The sequence below is a fragment of the Cucurbita maxima genome, unplaced genomic scaffold (genome assembly GCF_002738345.1).
Source record: "Cucurbita maxima cultivar Rimu unplaced genomic scaffold, Cmax_1.0 Cma_Scf00028, whole genome shotgun sequence".
In the NCBI taxonomy this organism is placed as follows: Eukaryota; Viridiplantae; Streptophyta; class Magnoliopsida; order Cucurbitales; family Cucurbitaceae; genus Cucurbita; species Cucurbita maxima.
In genome coordinates, this window is record NW_019272044.1 from 479,687 (window position 1) to 496,964 (window position 17,278).

At 34.6% G+C, this 17,278-nt stretch overlaps 1 protein-coding gene and 1 long non-coding RNA gene across 2 annotated transcripts in view; one reads left to right on the top strand and one right to left on the bottom strand.

Annotated features, from left to right (window-relative positions):
- Positions 1 to 892: 892 nt before the first annotated feature.
- LOC111465161 overlaps positions 893 to 17,278 on the bottom strand; it is an 18,853-nt gene continuing 2,467 nt past the window's right edge. The window contains exons 2-4 of the long non-coding RNA XR_002714159.1: positions 16,020 to 16,023; positions 7,043 to 7,046; positions 893 to 903 (exon numbers count right to left, since the gene is read on the bottom strand). This is a non-coding gene — a long non-coding RNA (uncharacterized LOC111465161). The remainder of the gene's footprint in view (positions 904 to 7,042; positions 7,047 to 16,019; positions 16,024 to 17,278) is intronic.
- LOC111500275 (65-kDa microtubule-associated protein 1-like) lies at positions 9,437 to 14,766 on the top strand. Its single transcript, XM_023151990.1, has 10 exons — positions 9,437 to 9,585; positions 10,405 to 10,505; positions 10,588 to 10,791; positions 10,884 to 11,132; positions 11,216 to 11,431; positions 12,229 to 12,384; positions 12,467 to 12,778; positions 13,765 to 13,852; positions 13,946 to 14,094; positions 14,264 to 14,766. The coding sequence occupies exons 2-10, from the start codon at positions 10,434 to 10,436 to the stop codon at positions 14,561 to 14,563; spliced, it is 1,746 nt and encodes a 581-aa protein (XP_023007758.1). The 5' UTR covers positions 9,437 to 9,585; positions 10,405 to 10,433; the 3' UTR covers positions 14,564 to 14,766.

Here is a 17,278-nt window from a genome sequence, read left to right on the forward strand (position 1 = left end):
AAGATAGTGTACAAACTTCAAAAGGCTTTCTACGGAAAACAAACTCCTAGAACCTGGTTTAGTGGAATAGAATCCTACTCCATCAAGGAAGGATTCAAAATTAGTTCCAGTGAGCAGACACTCTTCATCAAGAGAAAGGGAGGTAAAATTCTTATTGTAACCATTTATGTTGATGATCTTTTATTTTCTAGAGACGATGAAGAATTATTGGAGGAATTTAAACGTTCGATGAAGAAAAAGTTTGATATGACTAATTTAGGTTAGATGAGATTTTTTCTTAGAATAGGGGTAATACAAAAATTAGATGGTATTTTTATATGTCAAAGAAAGTATGCGGCTTAAGTTTTAAATTGATCTGGTATAGAGAATTACACTTTTGTTTGTAATCCCATTGTTCCATGACAGAAAATTGGTAAAGATGAAAATGGTGCAAAAGTAGATGTAACTTTATATAAACAAATAGTGAGATCTTTGATGTTTCTCATAGCTACTCGTCCTGATGTCATGTTTGTTGTAAGTTTGATTAGTCGTTTTATGGCATGTCCAACACAACAACATTTTGTAACAGCTAAAAGGGTTTTAAGGTACTTGAAAGGTACGGTAGATTATGATGTATTGTATAGAAAGGGAGGAGTTAGTGATTTAATTGAATGTACTGATATGACTATGCCAGAGACATGGAAGATAGCAAGAGTACTTCAAGCTATGTGTTTATGATGAGTGGAGGAGCAGTAGTTTGGTCTTCTCATAAACAACCTATAGTCACCTTATCAACCATAGAAGCTGAGTTTGTTACTGCTAGTGTCTGTGCATATTAAGCTGTTTGGCTGAAGAGGATACTCAAAGAGATTGGTCACTCTCAAATAGAATGAACAAAGCTAATGTGTGATAATAACTATTAAGCTATCCAAAAATTCAGTTCTACATGGACATTCCAAACACATAAGAGTTTTTAGTTAATTTATTATTTTGTGGTACCCAAAATCAACTTGCTGATTTGTTGACAAAGCCACTAAAATTAGAAGCATTTCAAAAGTTGCATGAAGAATTAGGTGTTTAGAGTTTTTTGTACTTAAATTAATTCTTGACAAAGAAGAATAAGTTAAGGGAGGAATTGTTAGAAGAATTTGATTATGTCAAAAATAGTTAAATAAAAATGATTTCTTTTGGAAAGTTACCTTATTCTTAGGTATTTAGTTTAACTATTTTGCAATATTTGTGGTTAGTAAGCCAAATTGAGTATTCAATAATATCCTCACTTGAAACTACAATCGTTTATGTTTCTGGCTTAGTTATTCTTCTACCAAAACTTAAATGGTCATCCCTTCGATCTTGCAAAAATAATCTGCAACAGACAGATCGCGTTTTTTTGGACATGGCGAGCTCAACACGGATCTGAATAGTGCGAGCACGAGTTGACGACGAAAACATCCGCTAGAGGGTATTCCACGCCTCCTTGGACGTAGTAGCAGCAACCACATCGCAAAGAATCTCCTCATACATGGAGGAGAGAAGACCGTTAAAGACCTGTTTATCCTAATCATACCACCAATCATAGACCGGATTAAAGACTAGGTCAGCACCAGCAGTAATTGAGAAAGGGTCCAGCTTGGTAGGTGCGTCAATGGTGCTATCGAGGTACCCATAAGTTTCATACTCTGTAAGTGTGGGAGGAGCTGGGCGCGCCATATGATGAAATTGTTCTTGATGAGATGGATTGTGACAGCGTAGCGGAGAGGATTGGGGCAAAGGTCGACGTCATGGTAAATGAGATCTTGTTGAAGATGGTGGATGGGGAGGTGGAGGAAGAAGAAGAAGATATGGTAGACATTGTTAATGAATATACCTTGGCTCAAATACCATATATATATATATATAGTAGATGTGTACAATGAAGATTACATGCGTGGGTCTTGATACACGTTAACAAACCAAGAGACAGAAGCTTCAAGAATAGAGGATTCTCCTACTATGTATAGATATAACCTTCTACGTTTAACAATGTGATACCCTTACATTTCAAGTAAAGGTAAGACAGCTCCTTTGAATCTAAAGTGGGTCCATGAGTAGCTAAGGAGCTTAAACTTCAAATTCACCCTAGATGCTTAGAAGGTCCAAATTAAAGTTTGTGTGGATACCTAATGGATTAAGGAGAAAATTCACCCATTTTCCTTTTTTTTTTTTTTTTCAAGTGTTCACAGTATCCTAGTCGAGGTAGAGGAGCATTCGAGAGCTGTGTGGACACAGAGGAGACTATTCTGGAGCAGTAGTTCGTCTTTATATTTTGAGTCTTTTGTATTTAGCTTTGTAATCGTATCCCAAATTATTTCTCCAATTTAAATAACATCACCTTATATTTAGATTTTATTTTCTATTTAATTTCACCGATCTTTATTTTAATTTAAATTTCATCAGATTTTCATCATTTAGTCTTTGTTTTTTTTTTTTAGTCACGGAAATCTCCTCCTCTCGAATATCTATCTTTTTTAGTATGTTCGTGATTTTTTTTTTTTTGTTGTTGCGAATTTCATGATTCGTAAGGCAATTATTCTATTTTATGTTCGTTTTTATTTTATTTTATTTTATTTTTTGGTGTTTTAATTAGCAAAAATGTAATAAACTTTTTAAATAATTTGTTTTTATAAAAAGTTCATATTTTTCAAAAAAAATTATGATAACCTTACCCAAGTAGACATCTTTAGAAGTTTTTTTTTAATAATATCTTATAAAAGGATGAAGATAAGCCTGATTAAAAGTAAACATTCTTCGATGCTTTACGTAATGTATTGTGACATCTGAGTAAATGAGCCGTATATGAATGAATTAAAGACGATGTTCTAATGAGAGGAGTCCTTTAAAGTAAATGAAAGTTACTGGCTATACGAACAAGGTGCACCTTCATTTTCGGTAGTTCAATCATAGGAACTCCATAATTAAGCGTATTTTGCTTAGAGTAATTCTATGTTGGTTGACCTCTTGAAAATTTTTCTAAGATGCATTTGAGTGAAAATAAAATATACTCGGATGCAGAGTTCATAAGATAAGGAATAATAAAATAATAATTATAATAAAAAGAACACATTCCAAAATCACTATCTTTGTTCTTATTCCTATACCAAAAGTGACTCCAAAGGGACTTATCAATAACAAAACTACAACAAAATCCCCCTTGATGTTGGCTATAAATACAAAACCCATTTGGCCTAACATTTCTATATAATCAACCAAAGCATTCAACAAAATGTCTGGTATTATCTTCCTAGTAAAATTGTTTTAAAATCTGTTCAAATTAAATATGAATGGTTTTTCATTTGCTTTTCTTCATCTTCTTATTTATTTATCTTCGCGATAATTTTTCTCGTTATGGAATCACGTGAATAGTTTGATTGCTGTGTATTAACAAAGTTAACAAGAATATGTGTTTTGAATAGGAAAAAATGCTATATGAATATGAAATCCAAACAATGCTAGATCTTTGTACGAGCGATCACCTTTGTCAACATATCAGCAGGGTTATCAGCCGTTTTAATTTTTAATAAACGAATGTCCCCTTCACTCATAATTTCTCGAATAAAGTGAAAACAGACATCAATATGTTTAGTACGAGCATGATGAACTTGATTTTTTGACAAACAAATAGCACTTTGACTATCACAAAACACATCTATATGTTCCTGCAAAATACTCAAGTCATTGATCAAACCATGCATCCAAATAGCTTCTTTACAAGCTTCCATAACTGCCATATACTCTACTTCGGTGGTAGACAATACAACAGCAGAGTGCAATGTTGAACGCCAACAAACAGGTCCATCAGCCATAGTAAATAAATAACCCGTAGTAGATCGTCGCTTATCCAAATCACCAGCATAATCAGAATCCACATAACCAACTACAAGGTTGTTAAGATTAAACATTTCTTGTTTTTGAAACTTAATACCAACATCAATAGTACCAAGAATGTACCTAAGAATCCATTTGACAGCCTGCCAATGCTCTTTACCAAGATTATGCATATAACGACTCACCATGCTTACTACCTGTGAAAGATCAGATCGAGTACATACCATAGCATACATCAAAGCACCAACAACATTTGTATAAGAAATATTCTCCATATACCTTTTGACATCGTCATAACTTGGACACATGGAAGCACTAAGCTTGAAATGAGGAGCAAGTGGAGTACCAGGTTTGGTTGAATTATTCAAACTAAATCTTGTCAATACCTTGTGTAGATATTGAGACTGAGTCAACTAGACTGTACCTTTTTTCCGATCTCGCTCTATCTTCATTCCAAGTATTTTCTTTACATTGCCTAAGTCTTTCATTTCATTTCAAATGTCTTTCATTTCCACCTATCTCTTTGAAGCAATTAACATATTATCAACATATAAGAGCAAATAGATAAACGATCCATCATCAAGATACTGATAATACACACAATGATCAAATTGACTATGAGTATACATATGCTCTACTATGAAATGATCAAACTTTTTATACTATTGGTGAGGAGATTGCTTCAGCCAGATTTCTTCAATCTGCATACCAAATGTTGCTATCCAACTACTCGAAAACTAATCGGTTGCGCCATATATATTTCTTCTTCCAAATCTCCATGCAAAAAAGCAGTTTTTACATCGAGTTGTACAAGCTCAAGATTAAATTGAGCAACCAAAGCCAACAAAATTCGAATGGAAGAATGTTTTACCACAAGTGAGAAAATTTCATTGTAATCAATACCTTCTTTTTGTGCATAGCCTTTAGCCACAAGTCGAGACTTATAACGTATACTAGAAGAATCTTCTTTTTTTTGCAAAAACTCATTTACAACCAATTTCCTTCTTACCTTTTGGAAGTTGTACCAAATCCCAAGTTTGATTTATCTCCAATGATGCTATCTCCTGATTCACAGCCTCTTGCCAGTGCAATCTATCCGGGCTCTGGATAGCATCTTTGTAGTTGTTGGGAACTCCATCAATCAAAGGGAAAGCGTATGCTATTGTATCATCAAACCTTTCAAGTTTTCGAATTTTCCTTCGTGGTCTATTTCTGGTGATTGACTCAGGTTCCTCTACTCTTTCATTTACAAGGTTTTGTTCCTCCTATTCTAAGACATCAGAGTTATTATCTACCTGATCAATAGGTTCTTCAGTAGGAGCAACCATATCAGGAGAGAACACCACCTTCTCCACTTACTTCAATGTCTCGTCATTATTTTCAATTTTTTGCAAAAACATTTCAGACTCATCGAATGTCACATCTCGACTATTAACAATCTTACTTGTTTCTGGACACCATAACTTATAGCCCTTCACGCCTTTGCTAAAGCCCATAAACTTGTCTTTTTTTGCTGTAGGATCCAGATTTAAGTCTGTCACATGATAATAAGCAGGACACCCAAACACATGCAATTTATCATAATCACTAACAGGAGTACCCAACCATACCTCAAGCGGAGTTTTCCCACCATTTCCAGAAATAGGTAAACGATTCACCAAGTAAACTGCATAACTGAGAGCCTCAGCCCAAAATGCATTACTCAATCCTACTTGAGACAATATGCATCGAACCTTCTCTATTAATGTTTGGTTCATTCTCTCAGCAACTCCATTTTGTTGTGGCTTACCAGGAACAGTGAAGTGTTGAACGATCTCTTCATCTCGACATACTCTAAGGAATGGATCATAAGTATATTCTCCACCGTTGTCTATCTCAACTTTTTGATTTTCCTGTCCGTCTGATTCTCTACCATTTTCTTCCACTCTAGGAAGATTTGGAGAACCTTGTTTTTGTGCCTCATGGGATACATCCAAACTCTCCTCGAGTAGTCATCAATAAAGGTGACAAACTACATCTTTCCTCCCAATGAGACATTCTTCGTGGGATTGTGAACATAATTCAAAATGCCCTTTGTTTGGTGTATAGATGTACCAAACTTCACATTTTTTTGTTTACCAAATATACAATGTTCATAGAAATCAATTTTACCAATTGTGGCACCCTTAAGGACTCCTTGGTTCACCAATGTTTGAAGCGCTTTCTCATCAGCATGCCCAAGTCTCATGTGCCATAATTTCGATATGTCTTGTTCTTTCGAACTTGCCACAACAGCATGCCCAAATATTGTGGTTCCGTTGAGGTAGTATATGCTACCTCTTCTAGTTCCTTTAATTGCCACCAAAGCTCCACGAGCTACTTTCAAATTACCTCCTTCCAAAATGATGTGATAACCACTCGCATAGAAAACGCTGAGGGAAATCAACTTTTTCTTCAAGTTAGGGACATACCTCACATCATTGAGTTTTCGTATAACCCCATCAGACATCTTGATTTGTACTGAGGTCATTCTCATCATCTTGCAAGTACTATCATTGCCCATATAGACAACTCCACCATTGAACTCTTTGAAGTCCAAAAACATCTCTCTATTGGGACACATATGATAGGAGCACCCAGAATCAAGAATCCATTCACTGGTTTGGCTTACTGACCCGTGCCTGTGATTACTTGAAAAAAAGGAGGGAGGGGTAAGTATAAAAACTTTAATCGAACTCTAAAAAGTTTTGACCTAGTTCAGGAACCCTCTAACTCCTACCACACTCTATAATGGCGCCTATCATAACTTAACTATTTATGCACTCCCTTGTCTTCTGTTGGAGCAGGTTTATTCCATACACAATAAGAGCTCCTCTATATACTACTTATGTCGTCCATCGCCCCCTCTCAAGGTGAGCTTTTTGTTCTACACACTAAGTATATCCTCAATTAACTACTTGTGTAAGCCCTTGTTCCCTCTTAAGGCGAGTTATTATACACACCATAGCGGTTTATCATGTTATTTACTTATATGGTTCCTCGCCCTCTATCAAGGCAGGTTTATTCTACACTCAGTGGTGGTTCTTCATGTTACCTACTCATATAGTCCCTCTCCCCTCTTAAGGCGAGTTTACAGGTCTTGACTCGTTTCTATAGATATTGGTAATTCCTCACATCGCCTACTCATGTAATACCTCATCTTTTCTCAAAGCAGGTTTACGGATCTTTAGTATCAGTTGGTTCCTCTTTCCATTTCAAGGAATCTAAATATTTTGTCATTACTAATGCAATATTCTAGCATAGAGATAATATGAGCTCTAACTTTTTTCAACATCTTATTTATGTAATCGATAGGGTGTAACACTTTTCAAAATCACTTGCATCACACATTAACTCAAAGGGTGAGTTCCAATCAAGAAATGATATTATAGTTGTTGTCGTTAAATGTTCTGTTTACGTCAAGAATGTTGTAATGCAGTGCTCATTGAAAATGAAATTTTTGTTTAATTCTAAAAGAATCCTAAAATGCTTCTTATTTACTAATCCACATTCCATAAGGGATTTTATAGTATTTTTTGTTGTCAGTCTATAAATCCACATCGTGATCTGGGTCTATAAATGATCTATAGTTAATGAAGAAAATTTGATTAATTAAAAAATTTAATTAATTAATTTTATATCATTAGAACGTTTGGTGAGTTAGTTTTACAAAGTTCCTATAAATAGGACGGTTGAGTCAAAATGAACTACTTTTTCTTTTAGAATAGAAGATTCTATGGACTTCTCACTCTAAAATGGTTCAAAGATTTTCTTTCAAGAGACTCACCAAGTTCCCGACCTTGTGGATGAAGTTCAATAGCTAGGAAGCTAGAAGAAGTTCTAGACCCTGTGGAAGCAGTTTCATACTAACAAACTTACCAACTATAATATCTACAAAGGTAGGATTGATTCGTATTCAATTTACATGTTTTCTACAATGGTCTCAACGGTGTATATATATATATATATATATATATATATGTGTGTGTGTGTATGTATGCGTGCATGTATGTATGTGTATGGGGTTCGAAAATTCTATTTTCATTCTTACATTTACCATAAGTGGGTTAAATACGGAATCTCGAGTATCGACTAAAAAGTAAGATGATCAAATCCTTTGATTAATCGGGTCGGGGAGTATTAAAAACAAAAAGTTAAAAGAATAAAAAAAATGATGAAATAGTATAGAAACAAAAATTCTTAGGTTGGATCCCACCAGGAGAGGGAGAAACATGTCGTAAAATTGGTTGTAATAATGGGTCATATAAATGGACCCACAACTAACATAAATACTCATTCTTCTTTGCCCTCTTCATTTCAAACTATTTAATTATTCTATTTTATATATATATAAAATGCTCATAATTTTACTTTTATAAAAATTAAATAAAAAAAATCCGTAGATTGGATTTAATTCAACTGTGGTTGATTTTAAAAATTATACAATTATATATACATATACTTATTTTATTTTTATTTTAAAAATTAATATTTTATTCTTATTAAAAACAATGTAAATAAATGATTCAAACAAATTGAACGATATTTTAATTAATATTATGGACTAAATTTTTTTTATACATTATTATTATTATTATTATTATTTATAACTGTGAATTTTGGCTCAAGTTTCTCTAAAAATTACATTTTAATTTTTTTAGTTTCAAAATTATTTTAAATGTCGGTAAAAATTAAAAGTAGAGATAATTAAGATATGTTGTTATTTATTTTAATTTTAAAAATATTGTTCACAAAATTAATTTTTATAAATAAATTGTCACATCTGGTATTATAATTTATGAGGTATTAATAAAAAAAAATATTTTTTAAATAAAATATTATTGTATTGAAACTTTTAAAATTTTAGTCATTAAGGATTTATTTTTTATTATTAATTTAGTTTTAAAAAATATATTAAAAAAAAAAACTGTAAATGGTTAGCTAAAAGTCAATTGATAATGAATTTTTGGCGCCAGTTTATTGATTGCTAAAATCAAATTTATTTATTACCATCACTTTTGAAATATTGGTTTTAAAAAAAAGTCAAAAGTATGTTTCTTTTGTTCATATTAAAAAAAAAAAAAAAGTAATAAATAAGCTTAACTGTAAAACAATTATTTTTAAAATTAGATTCAAAATACTCTTTTTTTTTTCTTTTAAATTTTAAGTTTAAATCATTATATAGTTAAATCATTCCATATAAAAGTCCAAATTAACAGTAATTTACTTCTTTAAAAATAAAATTTTACCTATTTCTCTGAGTTTGTTATTTATTAAAAAAAATTATATTCTTTCGAAAATAACTTTTAACCTTTTTTTTTTTTTTTTTTAATAAAATTTGGAGTAAAAATCTATTAAAATAAATAAAATAAAGATTGAAGGCATTATTGAAAGGACGGGGAGTGGTAGCTGAGCGAGTGAGAGTGAGAGTGTCATTTTGGTAAATAAGAGCAATTCCAGAGATTGTTAATTATTGGATATTGTTGTTAGTATTTAAGGGTCCCATCACCAACCCTCCTTCCCATCCGTCATTTTCTCCGCTAATCTGTTACATGTTCTGGTTTGTTGTCTCTTACACTCTCTCTCTCTCTCTCTCTCTCTACTCTCTCTCTTACACAGCAGCCTTGATCTTCATCATCACTCACACCCACACGCACCAACGCTTACATTACAACCTCCATTTTCTTCTAGATCTGAATACGTTCTTGCTTCTTCCAAGATCTGGTCTCCTGTTTTTTTTGTTTCTCTCTCTCTTTCTTGCTTTCTTTTGCTGTTAATGCAAGTGGTGCGCCTCTCTTTCTTTTCCTTTTCTTTCGTTTTTCAATGTGTTGTTCCGTTTCCTGGAATGTGACTGGCCGAATCTGGAAATGGAGGAGATCCGTGTGTTCTGGATTCTTAATTCTCTGAAATTTAGGGTTTAGGATCGCTTGCTTCTCGTTCTGTGTTTCTTGTTCTTGATTTTGGTAATGAGGAGGTTTTTGTGGTTTCTATCTCTCTTGAGCAGTTTTTTTTATAAAAAATCTTTGGTGTATTATGTTGCTCGTGCTAATCGCAGATCTGAAACTATAGTACCACGAATAACAGCTTCGAGGAGGATTCTAAGTAGCCATTTTTCTCTGCTGCTCTTTTATTTTGTGGGCTGTCAGATATTACGAAGTCTGTTGCTCTTGGTTTTATGAAACGTAGGGTTTAAACTTGGTTGTGATTCTGCGTTTTGTGTGAATATGAGAAATGAGAGATTTGTCATTCTTTTGTTGACTAATTTTGTTGATTGGGGGAGTGAGTTCAGTCTTGATCTTAAAAACTTTCTTGTTGTTTATTTTTGGGTTGTCTTGTGCGTTAGGAGGGTTTATTTGGTCGATTTTAGTGCGTTTGAATGAAATGAACTACTTTCTTAACTGATGGGTGAGATGAAATGTAGGTTGAGTTTATGAATACACATATACACACGACATGCACAGACATACATTTGTTAAGAAATTGTTTTGGTGCATTGCATGGTTTCATATACAGAGCCTAACTTGCAGAGTTTGATTGTTGCAGAAAAAGGTGTGAATTTAACAGATTCGTGAATGGCGGTGGCAGATATTCAAAATCCTCTTCAAGGAGAAACCACATGCGGTACCCTATTGCAGAAACTGCAAGTAAATAAATCACTCTGTTGGTCTTTTGATTCCTCTTTTGCGTCTAAAATTTTTCTATTGGACTCACCAAAGATTATCTTAGGAAATTTGGGATGAAGTTGGTGAAAGTGATAAGGAACGAGATAAAATGCTGCTTCAGATAGATCAGGAATGTTTGGATGTCTATAAAAGGAAAGTTGAGCAAGCTGATAAGTCCAGGGCAAAGCTTCTGCAGTCTTTATCAGATGCAAAGCTTGAGCTTTCGAGTCTTCTATCTGCTCTTGGTGAAAAAAGTTTTTCTGAATTTGTGAGTAAATACTATGTGGCTGTTTATATCTGAAAATGCTGATGCATTTATCTTGTGATTCAATCAAGTTCTATTCTCTCTTTTAATTACAGCCTGAGAAGGCTTCTGGAACAATCAAAGAACAGCTTGCAGCCATAGCACCGGCTCTTGAACAGCTCTGGAAACAGAAAGAACAGAGGGTTAAGGAATTTTTTGACGTTCAATCAGAGATTCAGAAGATATGTGGGGAGATTTCTGGGAGTTTAAACCTTGGCGAGAATCCACTGGTAGATGAATCTCATCTTTCGGTAGAAAAGCTCGACGAATACCATTGCCAACTCCAGGAACTGCAGAAAGAAAAGGTGAGGCTCTAGACAGGGGAGCAATCTATTTATTTTTGTCTTTCATCAAGCTAATCTTCGATCATTTATTCAAATATGAACAGAGTGATAGATTGCACAAAGTTCTTGAATTTGTGAGCACCGTGCATGATCTCTGTGCCGTCCTTGGAATCGATTTCTTTGCTACTGTAACTGAGGTTCACCCAAGCTTAAATGACGCAACTGGTGTGCAATCTAAAAGCATTAGCAATGACACTTTATCCAAGCTGGCAAAGATGGTCTTAGCACTGAAAGAAGATAAAAAGCAGAGGCTACATAAGGTAAATTTAATATTCTGGACTTGTTACTATAATGGTGAGTTTGGGGCACTTTCTAGTTTAAACACTTCTTCAAAATGTATATTTTTTTTTTCTTAAAACACTATTCATTCAAATGGTTTAAATTAAAATATTTGTGTGCTTTTTTAATCAAAATTTTATTCGTTGACCTACATCTTTAGTGATTCTACAAACACTATATTACTATGAGGTGATCCTAAAGTGATTTAAGATCAACCACTTTATAATCATCACTCTTTGGAAATTCAACTTTAAAATGATTCTTCAAAAAATGATTTCAAAAGTGATTTCTATTTGTTACCAAAGATTTTTTAATAAACACTTTAGACCCTTCAAAATCACTTAAGAAGTTAATCCAAACGCACTCTAAGAAGAGAATTTCAAAATTACATTTTCTTTCATTCCCTGCTGCAAAGTATGAAAACATGCATTTATATGGACGTGAAGCATATATGTTAGTATCGATCATGTTTTATCATTTAAAATGATATTTAAATGAACTTTTTATGGTATTGTATCTAGTTTAAATGAACTTTTTTGGAGTTTGAACCAATGCATGGGCTACTCTACGATATTTCAGTGGCACTTGTATGTATCAGTTGTTGGGATAAAGATAATCTTTAATTTGTACATTCTCATGCGTATTAGAGCTTGCACTATTTCGACCTCTAGATTATGAGATGTGATATAGTCAAGGGCGGAGTACTATGTATTTTTCCGTTTAGTTCTTTGTGTGGAGATTTTTAACTTTGTATTATTTTGTATTGTGTCATGTACAGCTTCAAGAATTGGCAACTCAGCTGATTGATCTTTGGAATTTAATGGACACCCCCTCGGAGGAAAGAAGTTTGTTTGACCATGTCACGTGTAACATATCAGCATCAGTAGATGAAGTGACTGTCCCAGGGGCGCTTGCTCTCGATTTGATTGAGCAGGTATTTGAGTCTTCTGTAGATATCTTGCTGTAAATTAATAGGTGTGGCTGTTGACTCTATTTGTCTACTATTTGTTCTAAAGGCTGAGGTGGAGGTTGAGAGGCTTGATCAACTCAAGGCTAGTAAGATGAAGGAAATTGCATTCAAGAAGCAGTCTGAACTTGAAGAGATATTTTCTCATGCTCACATAGAAGTAGACCCAGATGCAGCTCGAGACAAAATTTTGGCACTGATTGATTCTGGTAACGTTGAGCCTGCTGAATTACTGGATGACATGGACGATCAAATAGCAAAGGCCAAAGAAGAAGTTCTCAGCAGGAAAGAAATATTGGACAAGGTTGAAAAATGGATGCTAGCATGTGAAGAAGAGAGCTGGCTAGAAGACTACAATCGGGTACTTGTCCTTTCTTGCTATCATATTAAAAATTAGCTAACCCCAAGTAAAATTTTTTATTATGTTGATTTGCCAATATAAATTGTGAGATCCCACATCGGTTGAAGGATAACGAACCATTTTTTCTAAGGGTGTGGAAACCACTTCCTATCAGACGTGTTTTAAAAACCTTGAGGGGAAGCCCGAAGGGAAAACTCCAAGAGGACAATATCTGCAAGCGGTGGGCTTGTCCTAGGAAACTCTTGCACTTGTTGCAAGTTCATAATTTTCTGTAGAATTGCCATTTTGTAATTCCCTGGTCATGGGTTTTCATTATATCCGATTTTTTTTATTTTTTTATTTTTTTATTGACTGAACATGCTGGATGCTTGATATATATATATTTTTTTTATTGTACATAGAACCTTATAATATCCAAAACTTGTTCTAGTTTTCAATGGCAACAGGATATGAAAGCAGCCATGGAAGATTCGTTTCTACATGGCTGCAGTTACTTGGTATAGTTACAGATCTAAAATGTTGACATGGTTTCCAAAGCTGTGAGATCTCACATTGATTTCAGAGAAGAACTAGTGCCAGTGAGGACGCTGGGCTTCGAAGGGGGGTGGATTGTGAGATCCTACATCGATTGGAGAGGGGAACGAGTGCCAGTGAGCATGCTGGGCTCTGAAGAGGGTGGATTGTAAGATTCCATATTAATTGGAGAGGGAAGGAAACATTCTTTATAAGAGTGGAAAACTCTCTCTAGCAGACGCATTTTAACAACCTTGAGGGGAAACTTTTAATTTCAAATTTACTTTCTTACGATGGTCGATAAAAGTTCAAGGATTGGCAACTCATGCATTATGTCTGTTTCACAGTTGAAATTTTGAATGCCACTCCCAAAGTCTGAGACTAAAATGTGTATGCTACTTTTAATTTTTCAAAAATACTGTAATAGTTGTCTGAGTTTTGTGTTTTGTTACACCATTGGCATCACTTTGCAGGATGATAACAGGTATAATGCTAGCAGAGGGGCTCATCTGAATCTCAAGCGAGCAGAGAAAGCTAGAATTCTGGTCAACAAAATTCCAGGTTTGTTGTAAATACGTATGAAGACTTTCAATATTCTCCTTACGATTCCCTGGATACTAATGCTTTCCTCTTCTTGATGGCTTGGTTATGTAGCTCTTGTTGACACTTTGATTGCCAAAACTCGGGCTTGGGAGGAAGATCGTGGCTTATCGTTTATTTACGACGGCGTTCCTCTCCTTGCTATGCTAGACGAATATACCATGCTCAGGCATGAAAGGGAGGAAGAAAAACGACGATCGAGGGTAAATTGTTTCAATCCCTTTGATACTTATGAACTTATTTGTGTACATGTTACTTTTGTTTGACGTTGCACCACATGAGCACGTTGGAATTTGGATAGCAAAATGGGTATGGGAAATCTTAAGCTACCTCTTCTTTTCCCTTAATAGCCTCTTACGGTGGACATTGCAGGACCAGAAAAAATTCCACGAACAACAAAGCACAGACCAAGAGGCCATCACCAATCCAAGACCTAGCCCTGTTCGACCCATTGGTACAAAGAAGGCAGCGGGGCCTCGTGCGAATGGAGCTGCGAACGGAACACCTAGCAGCAGACGGTTATCACTGAATCAGAATGGATCTAGATCAATGAATAAAGATGGAAGAAGGGATAGTATGAGACCAATGACACCCGTGAAGTACGATGCAATCTCGAAAGAAGACTCTGCATTGCACTTTTCAGGTACGGAGCCTGTTTCATCCTCACCATGAGAATTGAGAATAGAAGAGAAGTACTCATAATAGCATCTGTAATATTTGTAGTTGCTGCTGTAGTGGGACATGTTCAACAAAATAACTATAGTTATGTAGTAGTTGTGTATGTTAGAAGAAGTTGGAAGGTTTGTGGTTCAATGTGAGTTATTTTGTCCTAAATCTTTGTTGTTTTGACTAATCTTAGTTCATTTACCCTCTGATTTTGTGATCTCTGTTTGGTATGGTTATCAGTTTCTTTGCTAATTAGTTCTAAAATACGTTCATTTTAATGTTAAACAAGACTTTAAAATGTTCTTAAATAGTCCCATTAAGAATCAGTTGCTTTGCCATGCTCTATCATAAAGAGTTATATGATTAGCATAAGGACATGAAATTCTCTTGTGTCAGCCAAAGTGTAGTAATGAGATTTAGTTTGGACAAGACAGCTGAGGAGGAATTATGGCAAAAGATCGCATAGAAAACGAAAGAAGATGTGCAGCCCAAATAGACCAATAGGAGACAGCAGATCTGGTATACCATAAGAAAGGGAAATGATTTATGCGGCCAGTTTGAATGCCTGAAAAAGTATAGTTTTTTTATGTAATGATTCACTTTTCTAACAGACTTGTGATTGAGACCACTTAAATGTAAATATACTATATTATTCTTAAACTATAAAGTTTAATTCTAAATCTCAAGGCTTAGTGGGTAATGATTGGTTCACCTTAACTGATATCATATATTCTCGTAGTTAGATTGATCGAGGCCTTAATCGACCTCGGAGTGTATCTACTTTTGGGAATTAATACAAATCTTAGGGAATTATCTAGACGTTTCTCCATGTCTATTCTATGGTTCTCATGGTATCATGAGTTTTGCAAAGGGCTAAGTGGCGAACCTTAAGTCAGTGCCAAGTTCTAGAGGGAGCAACCCTCATGCCTATAATCTACTAAGTATGTATGTAGTCCCTCATCTTGTAGGTTGGTTTGTGAAGCAAGAGCCCTACTAAATGGGCTTAGTTCATAGTACACTCATATCTTAACGAGTTTTAATTTCATCATGTTCTAAGTTCACCCTGATTTCAAGGCTCTACCTTATCAGGACCAATTTAGGTTGACCACTTGGTGCATAAGTAGACTCCTACTAATTGAGGTAGGTTCACTACTAAGATAAGCTAACTGACCTCTTGGTGCATAAGTAGACTCCTACTAATTGAGGTAGGTTCACTACTAAGATAAGCTAACTATCCGTAATAGTTCCTATATGACATCAACAAGAATAAGGGACTATATTTGGCTCTAATCATGGTAACAATCTAAGCATAGAATAATCTAAGATGTTCTTAAGCTGTGTAGCACTTAACTCGGCTTGTTAGGGCCTTCTAACAGTTTACGCAAATCTACTCTATACTACTTAAGTCTAGCATGTATGTATCCTATAGCCTAATTCTATCTCATAATGTCAAACATGATACTAATCTCGTTCACTAGTAGTCATGCTCAAACATATGAATAAAATCAATCATGCTAGCACAACAGTTCATTACACTTAGGAATTTATACACTTAGGAATCAAAAACTTAATTCAAGTCTGTAAGACCCTAAGTAAGGTTAGGGCATTCGAGTAAGTTTAAGGTGCCTAAAAAATGTTTAAGGGATGCAAGTGGAGGATCAAAGAGACTCCAAGAATGTTAGAGGCTTAAAGGAAGAGATTCTCAACACCCTAACAAAAATAGTAATAGTCAAATTTGTAATAGTATCTTGTCATGATCTAGATGACTGGGAGGACTTCACATCCAATGGCTGATGTTCAAAGTTGGAGTCGACAACCTCCTGAACGGATAAATTTTTTCAATGAAAATTCTTGAAACTTGAATTTAAAAATCAAGATTGTTCTGGATGATTCAAGATCGGTGTAAGCTTCTTCTATAAATAAAGAAGTGAGGGTAGTAATTTGGAGCAAGAAACGAGCCTTAACAATTCTCCAAACTCGAGAATGAAGCTCTTAGTTTTTGGGTCTCTCCCTCTTAGATTTCTTATAGATTCAAGAATACTGTGAATCATTTATCCTCAAATCAGTTGGTACACATTCTAAATAAGATTGCCCAACATGCTCAATACAGGGAATAAAATCAACCAAGGCATACTCAAAAACTCAAAGCATGTTCAAACTATCAGAATTCTCAAACATGCATAACAGAAACTATAAAACTATAAATTGTGCTAAACTGTAAACGGTACGCGTTTCAAGAACAAAAAAAAAAAATTGTAAATTGTAACATATAGCGAAACTGATTGCAAAAGAGGGGAAATCGGCCACATTAAAATTACCTTCTGGGGAGCTCCGTTTGATATCCAAAAATTGCTAAGCAACAGTCGGACTAGTGGGGAATGCTGGGGTAAACCAAAAAGGTTTGGGTAGAGCCGAATCTAAATGTTGGCTAGGTAAGCATCCTGCAGTAAGAGTGGTAGTTATGAACCTTGTAGACCATCCTCGTTGGGGTGGTGAACAGAGGGGCCCAATTGGTAGAAAAAAACCCACAACCCCTTGGGGTTATCTTGCACTTGAGAGAAGAAGTAGAAAAATGAATAAATATAGTGATAATTTTATTCTTCGTCGCACTAGTAAATAAGAGAGAAAATATAATTTTTTTTCTTCGTCTTTATTTTACAAAAAAAAAAAAAAAAAAAAAAAAAAAAAAAAAAAAAAAAAAAAAAAAAAAAAAAAAAAAAA